The sequence below is a fragment of the Lingula anatina genome, chromosome 2, assembly GCF_051362555.1.
Source record: "Lingula anatina isolate TDL-2025a chromosome 2, LinAna3.0, whole genome shotgun sequence".
In the NCBI taxonomy this organism is placed as follows: domain Eukaryota; kingdom Metazoa; phylum Brachiopoda; class Lingulata; order Lingulida; family Lingulidae; genus Lingula; species Lingula anatina.
In genome coordinates this window covers 42,705,473-42,725,997 of record NC_141768.1, presented here as the reverse complement: position 1 = coordinate 42,725,997, position 20,525 = coordinate 42,705,473, and the positions used below count along the sequence as shown (strand labels likewise).

At 35.9% G+C, this 20,525-nt stretch overlaps 2 protein-coding genes across 7 annotated transcripts; both read right to left on the bottom strand.

Annotated features, from left to right (window-relative positions):
* Window positions 1-556: 556 nt before the first annotated feature.
* Window positions 557-14,300, bottom strand: LOC106158536 (transducin beta-like protein 3). 2 transcript variants are annotated; one of them, XM_087004523.1, is made up of 22 exons: window positions 14,201-14,300; window positions 13,387-13,438; window positions 12,727-12,822; window positions 12,374-12,424; window positions 12,023-12,100; window positions 11,438-11,586; window positions 8,366-8,536; window positions 8,133-8,208; window positions 7,775-7,871; window positions 7,147-7,367; window positions 6,583-6,783; window positions 6,114-6,220; window positions 5,249-5,450; window positions 4,508-4,666; window positions 4,100-4,170; window positions 3,607-3,763; window positions 3,114-3,172; window positions 2,847-2,950; window positions 2,126-2,197; window positions 1,673-1,831; window positions 1,400-1,490; window positions 557-1,194 (listed from the first exon to the last, which is right to left on the bottom strand). In XM_087004523.1, the coding sequence occupies exons 1-22, from the start codon at window positions 14,221-14,223 to the stop codon at window positions 666-668; spliced, it is 2,925 nt and encodes a 974-aa protein (XP_086860649.1). In that variant the 5' UTR covers window positions 14,224-14,300; the 3' UTR covers window positions 557-665. The 2 variants fall into 2 exon arrangements, with proteins under 2 accessions (XP_086860649.1, XP_086860650.1); XM_087004524.1 differs by having other exon boundaries at window positions 557-1,191.
* A 575-nt stretch (window positions 14,301-14,875) lies between these two features.
* On the bottom strand, window positions 14,876-20,502 carry LOC106158501 (uncharacterized). 5 transcript variants are annotated; one of them, XM_087004525.1, is made up of 7 exons: window positions 20,328-20,502; window positions 19,457-19,639; window positions 19,056-19,171; window positions 18,505-18,779; window positions 17,751-17,910; window positions 17,557-17,635; window positions 14,876-17,079 (listed from the first exon to the last, which is right to left on the bottom strand). In XM_087004525.1, the coding sequence occupies exons 2-7, from the start codon at window positions 19,574-19,576 to the stop codon at window positions 15,157-15,159; spliced, it is 2,673 nt and encodes an 890-aa protein (XP_086860651.1). In that variant the 5' UTR covers window positions 19,577-19,639; window positions 20,328-20,502; the 3' UTR covers window positions 14,876-15,156. The 5 variants fall into 5 exon arrangements, with proteins under 5 accessions (XP_086860651.1, XP_013389980.2, XP_013389977.2 ...); XM_013534526.2 differs by having other exon boundaries at window positions 19,457-19,650; window positions 20,238-20,501; XM_013534523.2 differs by having other exon boundaries at window positions 19,457-19,650; window positions 20,328-20,501.
* Between the last annotated feature and the right edge of the window lie 23 nt (window positions 20,503-20,525).

The following is a 20,525-nucleotide window of genomic DNA, read 5'->3' as shown; positions in this document are numbered from 1 at the left end:
CTCAATTCGAGGACTTTCAAGTTCTGATTACATGAAGAAATGACCTTGCATAAAAATAGGTATGAAAATGATTTGGAGGAATTGAACTGCAAATTGATGTTGTGGGGTAAGTTAAATTCACTGCTGAATAAAATCTGATATGAAAATACATAATATGGCACAAAAATATTTACTTTAACAATCTAAAACATTCAATCAAAAAGCTAATAAACAGGTAACTGTCTAGACTAATCTGTTCAAAAACAGCCCAATCACCACCTCTTTGTTACTGACAACAGTATAGTTCTTTCAAACAAACAAATTGATACATAAAAAAACAGGTTTAATAAGCAAGGCAAAGGATTCAGCTTCAATTTTTCACATCATAATTTGTTTCTGTATTGCAACCACCTTCCATGCATTTTCCATTAAAAACAAGATAATCTTTTTTCAAGAAGTGAATAATTTTATTCAATAATTTTTGAAGTGTTTATTTTTCAGACAAATATGAGTAGGGTCTTTGCCTGCCGAATCAAATGGGCATTTTAAGATCTTGAATTTTGAAAAAATATTCAAGTCATTTTCAATAAATATATATTTATTGATTGAAGGCTTCATGATCATGACATTAAAAACTTCTTCAATGTCAAATAAACATTATACGCCCCTCTTGCTTTTTGACTGCCTCACTTTGCAGACGACTTCCTTCTCTTTGATGACCTGTTTGTCTCTGTGATCCCATTTTCCTTAGAATTAACTTTTCTTTTATTCATAGAATCAGGAGTTTTGAATCCCTTCTTTGTTTTCTTCTTTTTTGCATGTTCTAATCTAGTAGTCACTTTCTCAGCAGTTGAGGTTTCTTCCTCTTGGTCCCTTTGCAAGTCTGTTAAATCTAATTTTTTGTTTTTGTTTTTCTTTTTTGCATCTAAGTTTGTTTTCTCATTTTCTATAACATTTTCTCCATCATTTTCCTCATTACTTTTATCTACCTCAACTTGTTCAGACCTGCTAGTCTTTTCTCCAGATTGTTTTTCAGATATTTGATCTAGTTCTTTTAACCTTTGCTGTACTGCTTTCCTGATTCTTTCTCCCAAATCTTCTGTTTCTTCTTCAATTTCCTCAGAAGCACCATCTTTAGGATCCTGGGTTTTACCCACAAAGTTCCCAGTCTCCATGTTAGTAGCACTGTGTGATGCCTCGTTATCGTTTACCCTGCTGAGAAGAAAAAAATTGAAACAACTGCTATGACATCATTCATACAAGTGATACACGTGACATTTCTAGGTAGGTGTGTGTGTGTGTGTGTGTGTGTGTGTGTGTGTGTGTGTGTGTGTGTGTGTGTGTGTGTGTGTGTGTGTGTTAAATACACTGCACAAAGTTGACACCAGTGAATGTGTTAGGTGTGATTGACACATCTTACCTATCACTTTGCCCCAGCTTCATACACTGCCACGTGTAGTCTGTAAAGGTGGCCTGCTGTTGCAATCTCTTCATCCTCTGGAAATGGCGCTCTGAAAAACAGACTTAAATGTCTTTGACTGGCTTAAATGTCTTTGATATTGCAACATGTCAATGTAACAGCATGTGTATTTTGAAAAACGACTGAACAGAATAAAGTATTATTTTAATATGATCCTACTGTATATAAATATAGTTCTGAAAGACCTTTAACTCAGGTTGCCAATCAATTTACCTGTATATGGTAGGAGACCCTCCACTGTGGCTTTAAAGTTCGACAGCTTCATCAGCTCCTCAGGAGGGTAACCCTTCAGCACCACTGACAGCACAAACTGGGCAACGTGGCAATGCTTACTATTAGTGTTCCACTGAACAGAAAACCTTAGGACTGCATCTAAATTAAATGGAAAGAAATTCATTATTTAACTAGCACCTTGTCTTTGTGGTATAAAAACATATTGAGGTATACAGACCAGATATAGAGAAACGAAAAAATGGGACTAAAAAACATAACCTCATTGAAGAAGATAATGATATATTAAAAATGAGAACTTTTCTTAATGAGACAGTTTGGTCAACATAGAGAATGCATCATATCAGTCAAGAATACAATCAGATATTACCCTCAACTTGAACAGAACATCAAAGCAATGGATCTTTTGATATTTTAAAGGCACTCAATTGTTACCTGTCTGGTCCATTCTCAGTTTAAGCACAGTATCTGTCAAGTCTTGCTGCCCTGTGGGCTGACTCAGGATCTCTGAATAACAATAACATAAAAATAATAATTCAGCACCAAATAATAATAATAATAATAATAATAATAATAATAATAAATAAATAAATAAATAAATAAATAAATAAATGGAAAAATAAGATAAATTAGTTTTAAGTAAAGGGAAGTCTACTTACTAAAAATATATAAAGGTTGAATAAAACAAGGCACCACACTTATTCAAATACATGGACTGATCCCAAAGTTTAGGAGGTTCAAGAACAAATAATATTTTATAATCTAATTCCACAACATGAAAGCATATCTTAGGATTACTGGTAACAAAGTTTTGTTACCAGCGGTCAAGGCTGAGGTCAGACCACATAGTTCTAGGCCAATGCCAATTTAAAGTTACCTCCAGATATTACCAATGCCTATGTCAGCTAGGCGTAGTTGCAGGACTTGAATCTGAACCTGGTGCCACACAAGATCTTAAGCCCAAAGATAGTCTAAACTTTAAATTTTAAAATTTGGCCTACTTTAAGCTATAAGTTGCTGCAATATTAAACAATGCTTAACACCATAATCATCACAATTTTTTTAATAAATTGCAAGCATAATATTGAATCAGATAATGTGAATAATAAATACAAGATAGACTTTGACAGATACAGTGTAAGTGGTTTTATCATACCTTTCATGATATTCAGAACTCTGAATGGCTGTTCTAGAGTGATGGCCAATCCTATTGCCTTCAAGTACTTCTTCTGCTGTAAGAGGTTGGCAAGTTCTTGTTCCCTGCATGCAAATGAAAATATAAGTGGCAGGAGTTCAGTTTCATCTAGGATGATCAAATCACACACCTAAAATTGCCATTCAATTTATTTAAAGAATTACAACTTGACTGCGTACATATAATGTGCAATTATGAAGTTTTACTATGAGGTACAAATCAGCTTACTTGATAATGGTATCCTCCTCTTTGGCCTTTGCTTCTTCTATTTCAGTTTCTGTTGTGTCCTGTAATGTGTAATGAAATTAAATGATTTAGCACTGTAGCAATAGTTTTGATTATACAACACCCATACAGAAGACCAAAGCTCAAATTTCCCGTGTTAAGTGAAAAAACTTAAATAAAAGTCTTTACAACTTAATAAATAATTACATCGAAAATATTCGTATCTAAGAATAGCAATCCATTGGAGGTGCAAAAAATATCATCAATTGAAAACAAAAAGTAACAAGCAAAACAAAGGAAATACATACCCTGGTGCAAAAGACTGTAACACTACAAAAAAAAAACAAAAAAAACAAACACAAAAACACCCCTAGATAACTTTACCATTTTTTATTTGTTGCCATTGCTGCCATTCTTTCTGACCCTATTTCTCGCCTACTTTTCACGTACGCCTACATATTCACAGCAGCCTTCGACTATTACATTTCAATTTTACCTTCCAAACAATGATACTGGAGTCAGCTGCCCCACTGATAATGACGTCTCCCTTTTTATTGGCTGTGAGAGCCCAAGCCTTCTCAGTGTGCTCATCCAAAGTCTTAATACATTCATTATTCTTGATATTCCACAACTTCAGCAGACCATCAGATCCACTGAAAGAGAGGGAGGATAAAAATATCAATCTAACATATCTGTTTATAATTTAATCTTTTCAGTATATTCCTGACTGAACCATCTCAAGATATTACTTTTGCAACACCTGTTGCAGAAAATCTAAAGTTTACACTTTTTTCAAACTGAACTACATTAAATAGACAGAAATCAAGGATATGCCACAATAAGCTGACCCCTTAGTTTGAAAATATCTCACTAGGTAGCACCACTTGCTTGCACCGAGTCATTACCTGTTACATGGACCAGGACCTGGATTAATGAGCAAACATTCCTCATTTTCTTATGTAAACAAATACTTTAATATGGCACCATACCTAGACATCAACTGCATCCCTCTGGTCAAGAAAATCACTTTCAGAACAGATGTGTCATGCCCTTCAAATGTCTGAAATACAGAGTAGAACATATATCACATCTTTGGTCATCAGGCCTGAATATTTATAACTGGTAAGCAGCAGTCATAAATATGAAACAGTTCATATGTTTGAAGCAACTTTTTTATTGTAGGTTTTATTTAAAAAAATTTTTTTTTTTATTTTTTGTACATGTGTGCATTTTAGATGTATGGATCAAAACCTCATTTTCCAAAGCCATTATACAATTTGTCAAATAAATAAATAAATACTCACTGAGAAACACACAAAAAAGTTCCCAATATATACAAGCTTGTTAAATTTAAGTGGTCCAAAACATGAGATTATGAGATAAGATTACGTCCTTACCTTAACACAGGTGAAATCAGAGAGGGACCAGATCTTGATGGTCCCGTCACTGGAAGAGGTGGCCAAACACTGGTCAACAGGAGAGAACTGGACACACCATATCCCTCTCCTGTGACCTCTACACACACCTAGGAGAGACAGGCTACTAGCATTCCATACCTAAGAGAACAAAAGTAGACAAGGGTTCAGATAGCAGATTACTTTGATATAGGGAGAAGTGAATGAACAAAAGCAAGCAAGGTAGCAGGTTATTTTGATATAGGAAGAAGTAGACACCAAAAGTAAGCAAGGGTTCACATAGCAGGTTACTTTGATACAAGGAAAAGTGAATGAACAAAAGCAAGCAGGTTATTTTGATATAGGAAGAAATATACAACCAAAAGTAAGCAAGGCTTCAGAGCGCAGGTTACTATGATGTAGGGAGAAGTGGACAGAGGTGTGATGGTCTGCATGTTGGGAGAAATTGAACCTTTTGTTCAGGGTAGGTCAAACATTTTAATAGGGTGGATCAATATTGAAATTCCCTTTACCACACATACATCCTGAAATATCTTATTTAGTCTTTATTGGAATAATTGTCAAGCTTTCAACACGATGAGCTGAATTTTACTGTAAAAATGCATATTTTATAGGAGAACTCAGTCAGGGACTGTTTGATTTATGTCAAAGCATAATCACAATATAAACAACCAATGCAATTACTTCAGCAGAACATAATAGGAAACAAAACAACATAATTACTTTAGCTGTCCTATCCTGGGATCCTGTGGCCAATAATTTGTCATTGGGTGACACTGTGATGGAATTAATATCCTTCTCGTGTGCCTTCTCTGTCATGTTAGCATGAAGATTTGTCACCGAGTTGCCACAAAGATTGTCTGGCACTGACCAAAGCTTGATGGTGCAATCCTGACTGCCACTGACAATAAAACTTGGGGCAAGTCTGAAATATGAAACAGTATTTATATCTGGGGCCAGCTTCACAAAGAAGATTTAGACTGAAAGTGGATCTTCAATTTTAGACCAATATTTTGGTCTTCTTTAGTTCAGGACAAATCTGCAGTAGTCTACTACAATGAAGTAGCTAATAGACACAACTAAAACATGAACCATGTCTTATAGCTGTTAATTTGTCACAGCATTTATTTAATTGTACTTCATAATTACGTGGAGTCAAAGTACACTCAATTTTTTGTCAAAGTAATTAACCATTTTGTCTAAAAATCATTTGTGAAACAGGCCCCAGAACTTCAGACAGAGTTTGCAAACAGTGAAATTAAATTTAGGTTACCTCAAACAAAATTGAGCAGATTACTGTATTTTTATTTATTTATCTATTTATTTATTTATTTATTTATTTTTTGACACTGGAATACAAAATTTTCACTAAAAGATTACATGCAAACTATATTCATTGATTTCCAACAAAAGATAACTTGCATCAAAATTACTTCTATCCCCAAATTTTTACAACAAATTAACTCTATTAAATTAAGCAGTCTAATAATGTTATAAGGTAGCTGTACATTCAGATAAGAGGCTGCTCATTAAAAATATGGTAATCACAAATATAGGCAGCCTCTTACTACAAAGAAGCATGATTTACCTTGAAAATGCTACTGCTCCAACAGCATGGGTGTGACCTTGACCTACAGCTACACAGCTCATTTTCTGAGTATCATCATCTATTTGCCATAGCCTGATACTGTTATCCTGAGGGTCAAAGAACAGACAAGAAACTGCTTTTCTTTAAATTTTCTTTTTTTTCCCCAAAAAACATGAAACATTTTTATCTTTCTTACCTGAACATTCTTGCAAACATTGTCTGTACATGCCACAGCTAAAAATATGGGTGACTACTTCATTTAGACAAAGATATTTACTCCCTTTTTAATGTTTTTCCCAATATTACTCTGTTAAGATTCCCCTGAACATACATTTTAAGTGTATCAAAAGTAGATTATTACTTATCTACTCTATTTATAGAAGATGAGACCAATGTTTGCTTTCACCAAAACAGATATGGAAAGAACCAAAACTTGGTAGCATTTGAACGATTTAAGCATGTCCCAAACCTTAGAACTGCTGACTAGAAGGTTTCCTTTTTGGTAGACATCTAAACTAAGCACAATATCTGTGTGGCCATGGAGAATCTGGCAGTTCCAGGTGCTCAACTCAAACACTTTGATAAGTTCACTGTTTGTTGCCACAGCAATGTGACTTTCCTGCTCCCCAAGAAAATGGATGTCTAGGATGTCATCATTGTAACCTGCAAACTGCAACATAAAAACACAAGAGAGTTTGTAAAAAATTGTCTTTGGTGTATTCAACATTTACTTTTTGAAGTCTTAAATATATCAAAATAAAATTCTAAGTCAGAATCCTTTTCAAGGTTTTTGTTACCTTTACCTCTGGCATATTAACAAATTTCTGTTTTCCATCAAGGTAATTACCTCTTTTTATTGATAAAATCAAATCATGTTCAAGACTTGCTTTTGCGGTTAAAACTGCTGTCAGAGAAGCTTTGAGTTATATTTTCAAACAGATTTTTTATCTATGATAAAATCAGCTGGCTACAAAGCAGCAATATATTTTATCAACATATTCTTATTCTTCTAGAATCAACATATGTAGCTAACCTGCTTTTTCACTTCAAACCCCTCCAAGTCAAACATTATGATATAATGGTCAAAAGTGACCACTGTAATAGCCCAATTGGATGGACAGTGTATGGCTTGAGTAATGTTTGACCTTTGGTCACTTTCTTCAACTTCTCTGCTTCTTGCTGCCAAGGCAACTGGGCTGTCCTCTTGTGTGTAGACACATGCTGCCTTGGAGGTGTTCCAAACTTTCAGTATACCTTAAAATACAACATGACAATTCTAATCTAAATGTTTCAACCACCATTTTTTCAGTGGTGAAAAGTAGAGTGAAATTAAATTATTTAAGTTTAAGCAATTATGGACAAACTATGTCATCAAATTGTATCTCTACTCCTCCCTAAAAAAGAGAGAGAGAGAGAATCAAACATCCATTTGATTCAATGTAGTATAATAGAACAGCATGTCAACTTCTCACAAACATGGTTAATTATAGACACACACGCAATTAATTTTGCTAAGTAGCATGCCATCTACATAAAAACATTTTACACAATAATTAGAAAATTTTACACATGTAAAACTGTATCTATAAATATAATATTACAGGTATCTATAAAATTCATTGTCTGATAGTTCTGTTCCACATGAGAGCCTCTTACTTTACCTTTGCTTCCAGCTGTTATGAAATGCTGTTCCCCTGCTACCACTGACAACTTGGGATAGTCCATATTGGGTGACAAAAGCAACACAGATTCTACTGGCTAAAACAATACAATAATTGAAATAATAAATCAATTTCTAGCAAAATGTTTCCAATAACTGATAAGGTAATCGAATTTTTTTCACCTGCACTACAAAACTTCTTATCATACTAAATGCACTCGCAACAACTTGAATATTGAACACTGTAGTAAAAATGCAAGTTACGAAGAACACAATCTGTTCACACCCATGGCCTGTTGGGAATGTTCTGAAGGTAAACATGTCAAAATTCTGTTTGAATCTCAAAGCAAGAAGTTTACCTCAAACACTGGGATAGTCTTCAGGCAGAGAAAGGAATGCAGATCCCACACCACTACTACACTGTCTCTGCCACAACTAGTTAAAAAAAAAAAGAAAAATTATTCAGTCCTTAAAATCCATTTCTGCCACATTTAGTTTATAAAGCAAGAAAACTCTTCCAAGGCTTGAAAATACATTAACAAAATCAAGATTAGGCAGTGGGAAATTTTATTGCGGTTTCTCTTGGACAAACCTGTATAAGGTGTCGCCATCTTCAGTGAATTGCAGTCCAGTGATGACACTGAAGTGCTTGTCAAGGACAGCAATGCAACTACTTTTCATGAGGTCCCAGACACGGATTTTATAATCCTCAGCTGCACTTATCAACTGCATTCTCTCAATGTCTGGATGGAAGGCAACACCTCTAAAATAAATAAACATTAAAAACTAGAGGATCAGAGAGGCGATACCGCCTCCAAATATTGTACCACCAGCTGGAGCAAACGCATTCGTATAGACCCCCACATACACAAAATAAGGGACACAGCCACCAGTTTTGTGCTTGACAAGCTGTAAAAATGCAATCAACAAGAATTTTTAAACTATTGCAAAAAATATATATGGTACAATCAAATTTAAGTTCTTCGTAAGGTAGGTCAAGGGTCAATTTCAAGGTCACAGTAAATTGCCAGTATATGACTTCCTATTCAAGTTCAAGAGTAACTATGGACCTATCTCTGTCAAGTTTGAAGTTAAAAGAGAAAGAAATAAAGAGTTCAGTTCATGATAAAAAGTAGGTCAAAGGTCAATTTCAAGGTCACACTTAGATTGCCAGTATAGGACTTCCTATTCAACTTCAATAGTAACTATGGACCTATCTCAGCCAGTTTTGGAGATAAAAGGGAAGCAAAATTTGCAAAATTCAGTTCATGGTGAAAAGTAGGTCAAAGGTCAATTTCAAGGTCACATTTAGATTGCCAGTATATGACTTTCTATTCAAGTTCAATAGTAACTATGGACCTATCTCAGCCAGTTTTGGAGATAAAAGGGAAGCAAAATTTGCAAAATTCAGTTCATGGTGAAAAGTAGGTCAAAGGTCAATTTCAAGGTCACATTTAGATTGCCAGTATATGACTTTCTATTCAAGTTCAATAGTAACTATGGACCTATCTCAGCCAGTTTTGGAGATAAAAGGGAAGAAAAGTTTGCAAAGTTCAGTTCATGGTGAAAAGTAGGTCAAAGGTCAATTTCAAGGTCACATTTAGATTGCCAGTATATGACTTCCTATTCAAGTTCAATAGTAACTATGGACCTATCTCTGCCAGTTTTGGAGATAAAAGGGAAGCAAAATTTGCAAAGTTCAGTTTATGGTGAAAAGTAGGACAAAGGTCAATTTTAAGGTCACATTTAGATTGCCAGTATATGACTTCCTATTCAAGTTCAATAGTAACTATGGACCTATCTCTGCCAGTTTTGGAGATAAAAGGGAAGCAAATTTTGCAAAGTTCAGTTCATGGTGAAAAGTAGGTCAAAGGTCAATTTCAAGGTCACATTTAGATTGCCAGTATATGACTTCCTATTCAAGTTCAATAGTAACTATGGACCTATCTCAGCCAGTTTTGGAGATAAAAGGAAAGCAAAATTTGCAAAATTCAGTTCATGGTGAAAAGTAGGTCAAAGGTCAATTTTAATGTCACATATAGATTGCCAGTATATGACTTCCTATTCAAGTTCAATAGTAACTACGGACCTATCTCTGCCAGTTTTGGAGATAAAAGGAAAGCAAAATTTGCAAAATTCAGTTCATGGTGTAAAGTAGGTCAAAGGTCAATTTTAAGGTCACATTTAGATTGCCAGTATATGACCTCCTATTCAAGTTCAATATTAACTATGGACCTATCTCTGCCAGTTTTGGAGATAAAAGGGAAGAAAAATTTGCAAAGTTCAGTTCATGGTGAAAAGTAGGTCAAAGGTCAATTTCAAGGTCATAGTAAGATTGCCAGTATATGACTTCCTATTCAACTTCAATAGTAACTATGGACCTATCTCTGCCAGTTTTGGAGATATAAGGGACTAGATGTTATAATTTTGGAGTTACCATAATGTGCCTTAAATTTCGTACAGAAAAAATTAATTAAAATAAAGAAAATGTCATTTTGGTCAAAATTCTTGAAATAGGAGGTGCTCTGAAGTTTCAGAAGTTCAAATTTGATGAAATAATGTCATTTTTGAACACAAGTTGTCTGCTTTGCCAAGCCTTATGTTTTATTTTTCCAGAGTTCAAAATTTATTATCCATTACCGTACTGCACATTTTGCTTTTACCACCAATATGTACTTTTTGATACAGCGTAACTCGAAAACCGTATGGAATACAAAAAAACCGAGACCACCTCCAGTGTTGGGCTTTACATGCTCTACAAAATGCAAAAAAGAATGGGTCTCTAGCATTAACGGTTCCCGAATTAGAGACAGTTTTCAGTTTCGGTATCTTATGGCCGCTACTCCCGTGAAAATGCACCGATTGACCCCAAATTCATGGAGATGAAAGATGACCTGAAGGGTAACACTTTCCAATAATATTATTGGTTAAGTCTGTGTGGTGTCTGAATAACAGGGCAAAAAAAATTTTTTTCGTAAAAAATTTCATTTTTTTGAAAATTTTGGCCCATTTGACCTTGAAGTAGAGGTCAAAGGTCAAATCCAAGGGTATATTTGAAATCTACACATATGACTTTTGGAAAGCCGTCTATAGAAATTTTTCCCATAACTCCTTCCGTAGGGTAGATAATTAGCATTTAATTTTGCCATTTTTAGACAAGGGTGCATTGCAATGAGTGCCACACCCAGACCCCAATACCGACAAAGCCCAAATTTTACGTGGAACGAGTTGAGATTATAGGTGACCTAAATCCATGAGATGGGTACGGGGGCCCTTACCGTCTAGGAGGAGAAGCGGTAACGGTAGCCGTCCGGCGGAGCCGGCGGAGCCAACGGAGCCGGCGGAACGATCCGGACGGGACCGAAACCATGTGTACCGCCAGCGCTAACGCTGGTGGTACAATAAAATTCAGGAACAAGAAGCAAACAGATCCAGTTATAAATGTCAAGACTTGAAGCAAGAATACCAATGACAAAAATCTGTTACATACTACTAAGACATTCAAGCTGAAAAAAGGCTAATATGGGTTGAGAAAGATTACAAACTACGTTCTATTTGATTAGGTACATGTAATCAAGACTTACTAACATTTCAACAATCCATACTGATGGATAACATTTCATTACATCAAATACAATAGATTACAACCAATGATATATCTCACGTCACAACTCCTGTGTGTCCTCTCAGGTTATGAGTGCAGTACTGTTTGATAATGTCCCAGATCTTGATGGTGGAGTCAGCACTTCCCGTGGCAACCAGCGTGGAGGTGCTGTCAAAGGCCATACATGTCACAGGGGCATTGTGCACTGCCTTATGAAAGAGAAATAAATTAGTTAAGTAGTTAATATATTAGTCAAGATATAATGTAATGACCTGAAGACTTTGACAGAGTTTAAGTTATAATATTAAAGTATAGTTCATAGATAAAATAGACAAAAGAAGAAAATTAAAGGGGGGAGGAGAGGATGATATAGAGGGCATACACACTGAAAAATGTCCCAAAAGCAATCCTTATGCCTGACACATTAAGCTCTACACTAACCACTGTGAGATCAAATCAGGGTGGAACAGGTTCCTAAAGATTAAGTTTAAATTGCAAACCTAGCATGACTTTTCTAACAGGATATCAGCTTTAAACGAATCTCTAACTTACACAAATATGCACGCAATACTGAGATTTATTTAATTTCATTAATGTCATTAATTCCATTTCTACTGTTATCATCATTACTTCATATGTGCTTACCTTCCATGTTCTTTCTATCTTGTTTTCCTTCCACTCCCACTGTCTTAGCTGCAAATTTCTGCCAGCAACTATCAATGTCTGAAAGTGTGTAAAAAAACTTTATAAATTCTGCAGGATTTTAGTTCAGGTTTCCTTTGACGTGACCCTCACTAAGAAAGAGACCCATTAATGCATCCATGAATCATACAACCAGTGGTGCCCACTGCCTACCAGTAAGTGCAGAGTCTAGAAGTATGAAGGAAATCTGTGCAAATATTTGCTCTCTCAAGAATTAAGAGAAAAATTGTCTGTGAAAAACATCTGTTAAGTTATCTAATAAATTAGCAACCAATGCTTACCAAAAGTACTTACCTGATCATCTGGACTTAGTATAAAACTAGTGATTTCTTCTTCTTCTTCATTCTGAAAGAGATAAAATTATTTTACTTCCACGATTGTAACTACCTAAATATAAAATGTTCACTTTGAGTAATTCTCAGCCAACACAAAACTATACAAAAATATCAATTTCTGATTGGATGCAAGAAACGCAACATCAATTATCAATCAATCTGATTAAAATCTAAAAACCGAATACCACTACCCCTTGAAAAAAAAAGCATTGTTTAATACAACTAACAATTTATGAACATTATTTTCTTGTTTATGAATTTCTCCTGAGACAAAGGAAAATAAACATAAGCTGACATTCTACAGCCACCAACCTGTCCAACAGTGCTGTGAATCCGTCCAGTCTGGACATCCAGGACCTGGAGCTGGTTACCTGAGCTACACAACATGAAGCTGCCATCTTTGGAGAACTGGAAGAATACAAATTAATGGTGACTACTGTAATTGCTCAAAAATTTGGCCAAATTATTAATGTTATTTCCAAAATCATTTTCTTTAAGGGCTATTTGTAAAAGTGATTATTTGAAAGCTTTGAAAATTGTGATGGGTTGACAGCAGAATTTTTTTTGGTATTTTAAAATTTATATAATGATTTATCTTTGCCTTATTAAATTTAATATCTCAGGTAATTGTGTTTGAAATCTGCAAGTTATTACTGAAAATTAATGATTCAAATAATTTTCTCTCAGCTAACTGCACCCTTTTTGTATGCTTCTTAGTTGCATTTGTCATAATTGCTGTTTTCATTATAAACATACAGATCTGTATTTCAATATAACAGGTGTTTTATTTTTAAGCCTTTCATTATTCCCTGAGAAGTACTCACAGTTCCCATGCATGTGCTTATGTTTTGCAATTTCTGTAAAGCATGTACTGTCTGTACCACAGATATGAATCATATACATATTGATCAGCCTGAATTTCAAAGAGACAATAGAAACCAACCTCAACTGTCTTGTTAGAGATCAACCTACCTGTACTTTGCCACCTGTGTAAAAGGCATTGTACCTGCTATCCACAGCAAAGCTAAATAAATAGACAGCAGGAAAATATTTATTGATAATTAATATAAATATTAAAAGACTTGCAATGAAATCAAAAGAGCCCATTCTGAATGTCTCTAGATCATTTTATCCCAACACCTAGCATAAATAATACCTGAGGATACTTTGACCATCACCTATACATGTAGCCTTTAAATAAAGTTAGGCCCTTATTTTTAAGAATGACGTCCATAACATTGACAAACGTTGCATCACTTAAATTTATCTCTTGGGGTAAATGGAATGGCTCAAAAATTATAACAGTTTATTCATGCTCAGATTTATGCTCGTATCTTTGTACCGAATTATACCAAACTTCTTTAACTTACTGCTTCTACTTAATTTCTAGTATTAATTAGCAAAAAAATCATGTGTAATCAGTACTGCAGTATAGACCCTACTTGGAAGACATGAAACGGTACCCAAAGGCAGTTATCTGCTACTGACGGCGAGAGTAGACCTAAATTTTTTCTTCAAGAGGTCGAAACAAGGTTTCACATTTGATTATTATTGTAAACAAGGTTTCACATTTGAGTATTAACTCGCGGAAACGTTTGTGTTCTGTTAGTACAGTACTCGAAAGAAGTCCAGTAGTTTCAATTACATTAAAATGTTCAACAAAGCAGGTTCCACGACTTGTTAGATTATCGGTCGCAAATTGTATTGTTCGTTTCCAAAAGTATTTTGATCTCGATTTGCTTAATAAAAACGTGAAATACAAACTTTACACTACATAGCTACTTGCCTGGTTTTTAACTTCGTGCTCATGGTTTAATCGGAAGCACGTTGGTTTCATCCCGCAGAAAGCAATTTCCGGTTTGGATTATTCTCCATGTTTCCGTCATTAAATTTACCCAGCATGGTTTTGTCAGTGAAAGCTTGAGCTCATCAACGGGATCGGTGCCATATGGACTCCAAACGTAATCAAAAGACATTAAACTCAATTGTTGCAAAGTGTAATCAAGAGAGATTTCACGTGGGAGAGAAACCATATGTAAACAGATGCCAGCTTTGTAAGACCCCATTCCCAGAGATATATTAGAACGATCTACGTTAGATCGACCTAACTCCCTGGGGGTTCACGCTAAATAGCTGTCAGCTGAGTGAGCACGAAAGTTAATCACCCCTTTACAGCCTGTAGTAGGCGGGACGGACATTTAAGCCGGATTATCTGGCAGTAATCTAGTGAGACTCCCCGCGGGGATAGATCGATCTAAAAGCTCTGGGAATATGCCCTAATATGGCATTTTCCCCAAAATATCACAGGGGCGGATCTAGAATTATTTGAAGGGGGTCCCCCCTCTAGTACGTATGCTTCTGTGACAAGAGATACACATTTTGGTTAGAACCTGGGTAGGGAATAACTTGGGCCCGTTCACTATGCTGGGGTAGTTCAATGAAATGGAATTGAAAGGCACTCTAGGTTTCGAAATATCAAATTTTTAATGAATAGCACATTTAATGATTATGATATTTCAATAGCAAAGATATAAATTGGAAAATAAACAATGAATTTGAATTACAATATGACAAAAAAGAGTATAATATCTTATAAGTATGTCTTTATATGTACTTCACTTTAAAATTTAATAAATTGAAAATAATTCACGAAATAGTTTCGAAATGTTTATTTCAAATGCAGCCTGGTTGTCATCAAAAAGTTCCTGTTTCTTCATTTTAAGTTTGGAAACATGTCACACATCATGGTTTCCAGCTGTCATCCGAGTCATCAGAATCACCATCTATCTGAGCCAAAAGTTGTCCAGCTGACAAAGGTATCTTTACTTCATAATCGGTATCTTCTTCTGTTACCACATCTGAAATACTGGAAAATTCAGAGTCTGAGTTTTCTGGATCATCTTCCCTCCAGGATGAATCATCACTATCAGACTCATCAGCTGCAGTGAAATTCTCCAACATCTCTAGACAAGATGGCGGCACCTTGAGACCCTCGGGAGAGATCCACGCCTTAGGTCGGTTTTGATTGGATCTTCCTCCATTCGTTGAGTCCCTAGGCAAGGTGCTGGATTCACTTCCTTCTGAGGAGTTAGTTGCAGCATTTTCAGAAACTGGGTTTTTGTTCTTCGATTTCGTTTCACGATCCTTGAATTGAGAATCTATTTGGCCAGTGGTGTTTTGTTGTTTTTTGTTACTTGATTTGACATTTTGAGCTGAACTTGAGTGTTTCTGTCTTCCAAATTTTTCATCTTTTACTGTGGGCAAACACTGAGGATTCTTTGCTTTTGAAATGCTTGTTTCTTCAAATAAAATAGAGCTGGATGTTGATGCACCTTCATTGATTTTACCAAATAATCTGTTTAATTTATATTCAACTTTATTATTGGAGTCCTTTTCTGTTTCTTTGTGGACAAGAACTAGAGGTATGTTAGTACTGTTGGAGTTTGGTGAGCAAGACCTTTTCCTTTTTGCCACTTTACTGTTGGTGCTGTCAGTTGACTTACTTTTACATGTTGCTGTTAATCTTGAGTTTTTGACCATTTTCTCTTCCTTTTCACAATCCATGTCACTTTTTGTTCTTTTCAAAGTTTTGTCATTTCTTTTACATTTTCTTTGGCGTGGCACTGTTTTATCTATTATTGTAAAATCATTTTCATCTTCTGAATCACTGGACTGCAACTCTTCAGGCAACTTCTGTTTTCTCCAACCAGATGCGACTTTGTCACTTACCCTCTTTCTTTTCCTAGCCTGTTTTGAAGAGCCATCTTGAATTTCAAAACTGGACATAACTCCTGAACTATTTATTTCTCTTACAGAACTACAGCTTGCCTTTGCTCCAGTCTGTTTGTGCTTTCTGTCCTTTTCTTGATTCTTTGAAAGCATTTTACTGTTTGAAATTTTGTCGCAATCTTGAAGTTCACCACTCGTTCCTTTGTCCATTGCAATATGCTTTCTTTTACTGAGTTGTTCCTCTTTTTGGTTCGATATTCCAGTCAATGTTTTCTCATAATTAATTTCTTCTTCCTGAATAAGATCAATCTCACTATCGTCATTCTCGCCTTGATCACTGGGCAGTGCATACAAGAGAGTATCTGATGAACTGCCAGATGACAACTTGACCTCAGTGACCTCGGAGTCCGTGCCATCACTGGCCTTAGAATCATTGCTACTGTCTGACTGGTTAGAATCCGAATCGGATTCTGAAGTTGAGAGTACCCTAGTGGGTTTCCTGGGTGACAATGAGGATGAGGATGATGAATTGCTGTGTGAATGGAGTCCAACAGATGCCATGGAGGTATCAGACAGGACATCATTTTCATTAAGTTTTGGACTTCGACCATAGCTGTACAAAGTGTCTGAGGTGTCCGAATCACTGCAGGGGAGGGCAGGGACTTCAGCCTGGCCTTGTAAGTTTTCACTAGTATTTGACTGTGGACGAGACTGGCTGGAATTCACTGAGGATGTACTGCTTGCGGAGGAAGAGGCAGAGGAAGAGGATGAGGTGCTCTCATCTCCTGAATGTTCACTTCTGCTATCATCTGTTTGATGGATTTCAGCCTCACTCCTGTTTCTGCTATCTGGGTGCAAGTCTTCAGCTGGAGCATTTGCAGTTGCCTCAGTACGCTGCGTTTGACTTCTAGTTCTTATTCTTCCATTTTCAGGAATCTTGAAAATAAATATTTGAATGTGTGGTTGTTTTACAATGAGGAGAACAACTACATTTGTGCAATGTTATAATAAAATTGCATTGTAAAATTTTTACTCTTTCCTCTGAAAACAGCATGACACTTGCATAATTTCATTTACTTAAACATGAAAATGAAAATTCAAATCAAGACAGTGACACACATTTTGTGTAAAATTTACATTTTACTTGGTCCATCATTTTTGCTGTTTTATACTACAGTACTCACCAATATTGAAAGCAATGATTGAAATAATACTTGAAAAGTAATGGTTAACATTGATGCAAATATTACACAAAATGTCATGTCAGTGACATGACCAAAATGTTCTCTCTTAGTGGAACACCCCGAATTGCCAAATAATTCACCTTAGCAATTGCTAATATACATCAAATATAAAAACATGAGATACGAAATACATATGAGAGAGAAAGAGAGATTCGGACTCGGCCATTACCTGAATATCATTTTCATCATCCATTTGAAATATATTCACTTCCTCAAAATCTGAATCATCAACACTTTCCTCTATTGACCTAAAATATGAAAAAAAGTCAATAAAATTAGCTAATCAGCCTCAAATTTACAGAATCCCAAATGTAAACTCAGAAAGTTTTGTAAGTGAATAAACATCTTTCTACTAGTACTTACCATTCACTACTAGTAGAATCAACAGCTCTGACCATCTCTAGGCGATCTCTGGCCTCATTCAGTTGTCTTTCAAGCTGGACCCTCTGTTGCCCTAAAGAATTCTTCTGTTCCAAAAGTTCTTGGGTGTACTGTTTCATTTTCTCAAGTTCTTCTTTGCGCTCTGAAACAATTATCACCATTTATGTTCAGTAACATCTATTCCATTCTTTTCACACATATATTCTACTAACTACAAAGTTCATCCAAAAACACTATAAGCTTTTCCTGTCATTTTCTGAACTTCAAAAATGTTTTTAACACAATGCTGTATACATATATATGTAAATTTCATGAAAGCGCTTGAATGGAAAATGATTCATGTGTGATGTATAGAACTTAATTATTGAGTGGAGTTGTTTATATTTTCAAAAAACTCGTTGTTCCCCATCATACACACATCCTCTCCATAAAATAAAAACAACACTGATAACAGCCCTTCTCCCACATCTCAGTTTTATAGATTCAAAAGGATACAGGGGAATGATCAGGAACACTTTAATATAAACCATTTCCATTCTGGGTTCTATCTTGGACAAAATCTCCTTTAGCCAAATATCTAGACAGTTTTATCCAAATCAATTACTTTGCATTACATGAAAGATAAATTTGGCAAAAAAGAAAAACTCACATTTTCCTTAATCAAATAAGAATTTGTTCAGCATTTGGCTAAAACTTACTATGCTAGAGTGAGCCCAGACTCATAAAAATAAAGTACCTGACAACGCTCTCTTCAAAGCCTCCAGACAGCTGTGACTGGCAATCTCTCTCAGCGGAATCATTAACCCACAGTCAGCATCACACTGTTTTTCCCGGTGCGGACACGACTGATTCTCATGATCAGAGAGATTCATGCGAAGAATTTTTTCCCCGCATTTCTTAAACTTGCACTGGAGTAATGCAAAGGGGCAGTCTTTGATGTGTGTCTCATACTGCTCTAGCTTCATCAGTTCTGTACAACCATTCTCCTTATTGTCACATCTCATGGTCAAACTGAAACAGATTTGTTTAATTCATGAATAACAGTAAAAACCAGCTGTTCATATGGAGTAAATCATAGCTGTTCATATGTAAATCAATGGAGATAAATGACAACTGCTAATGCCATAAATCATGATCAAACTTTAACAGACAATAAATATCTTTTTAAAGATACAAATATGCAATTTTCACCAGTTTAAAATTACCTCTAACATAACTACACTTTATACACACTTTATATATTAAGGTTACACTGACATGTAAACAACATCTTTAACTTTTCTTTACCTTTGTATCATACTCCGGATAATTGGTACAGTCTCTTCGAGGTCTGCCTTCTTTATCCCCTGTCTCCTACATGTAGGGCAGCTCTGGTGGCTATCAAGCCAGGTTTCTATACAGATCTGGAATAAGAAGCAAAATCTATCATTAGCATAGAAGTGCTCCATTCAAAGCAAAACTGTCAATTCTTCAGAAAATGTGCTTTGAAAAAGATACAATTATCTAATGTTATGATAAAGTGAAAAGAGTCCCCAAGAGTCCCAACACCTAACAAAGCTCTACAATGAGACCCACAAAAACTGTAGTAGGCTACAGAAAAAAATGTATATCACACGTAATAACTTGCAGTATTATGCAGATGAATTACTATCAGATTACAAAAATTAAATGTAAAGAAAGCTGCTTACCCTGCAGAAGACATGAGCACATGGGGTTTGCACAGGGTCAAGGAAAACACAATGGCAGATGCAGCACACCAATTCTGGAACTGGGGCTGGGTCGAACTGCTCCGTGTCGTACTTGGACATCTTATGAGTTTCTTGTATTTCAATGATCTTTCATATGTGCAGTTTAACCGACACTCTGTCCAGCTTCATGTAGTCTAGATGACAGGAAAGAAAAGGCAGTTGGTTACATCCCTATACGTCCCCGCACTGATACTCCCCATCACCGGTACATCCATGCACCAATACTCCCCTGCACTGATACTCCTCCACAGTATCAATGCGGGGAAGCAATGATGTGGGGGAATAACGGTGCACCTACATCGGCAATTTTACTGGGGATGTATCGATGTGGGGATCTATCGGTGTGGGGTCGTATCGATGCGCATAATACACAAAAATTTACTAAGGGGGATTATTGGTGCGGGGGAGCAACGGTGCGTGGGAGTATCAGTGCAGGGGAGTAACGGTGCGGGGGAGTATCGACATGACCCCGGTCAATGGAGGCACTACCATTGGAAAAACACCAAATCTATAATTCATTTCGTATGACTTCACTGTTATCTGAATAACTTGCCCTGTAATTTTAACTACATTATAGCACAGCTTACATGTACTGGTACGTATATTTAAACTGAACGCTATCTGGTGACAACACTCACAATGACACTATGGTCAGTATGCTTATCGAGATGTACCCGCTAGTGATACTATTGTTATTTTGCAGACTACAATATTAACGTACAAACTGAAAATTAATACACTGTATACAGATCTCCACTGAGCACATCTGGAAATTGTAGAAATTTCGGCACCCAAAACTTGGGAAATTTACCGGTCATTCGTCAGCACTGACCCAGATGTGTTCTCGTTGGTAAGTCTACCTTCCTACAGCAAGTAGAACTTTTCGAGAAAAATGTATTCTACATCAAAGCCATCGTTCTGCAGTTACGAGCCCAATGATGCTATTCCGCCAGTGTTTGATCCATGTTCGCCAACACGAAAATATTGCGTTAGTTGAGACAGCTGCCTA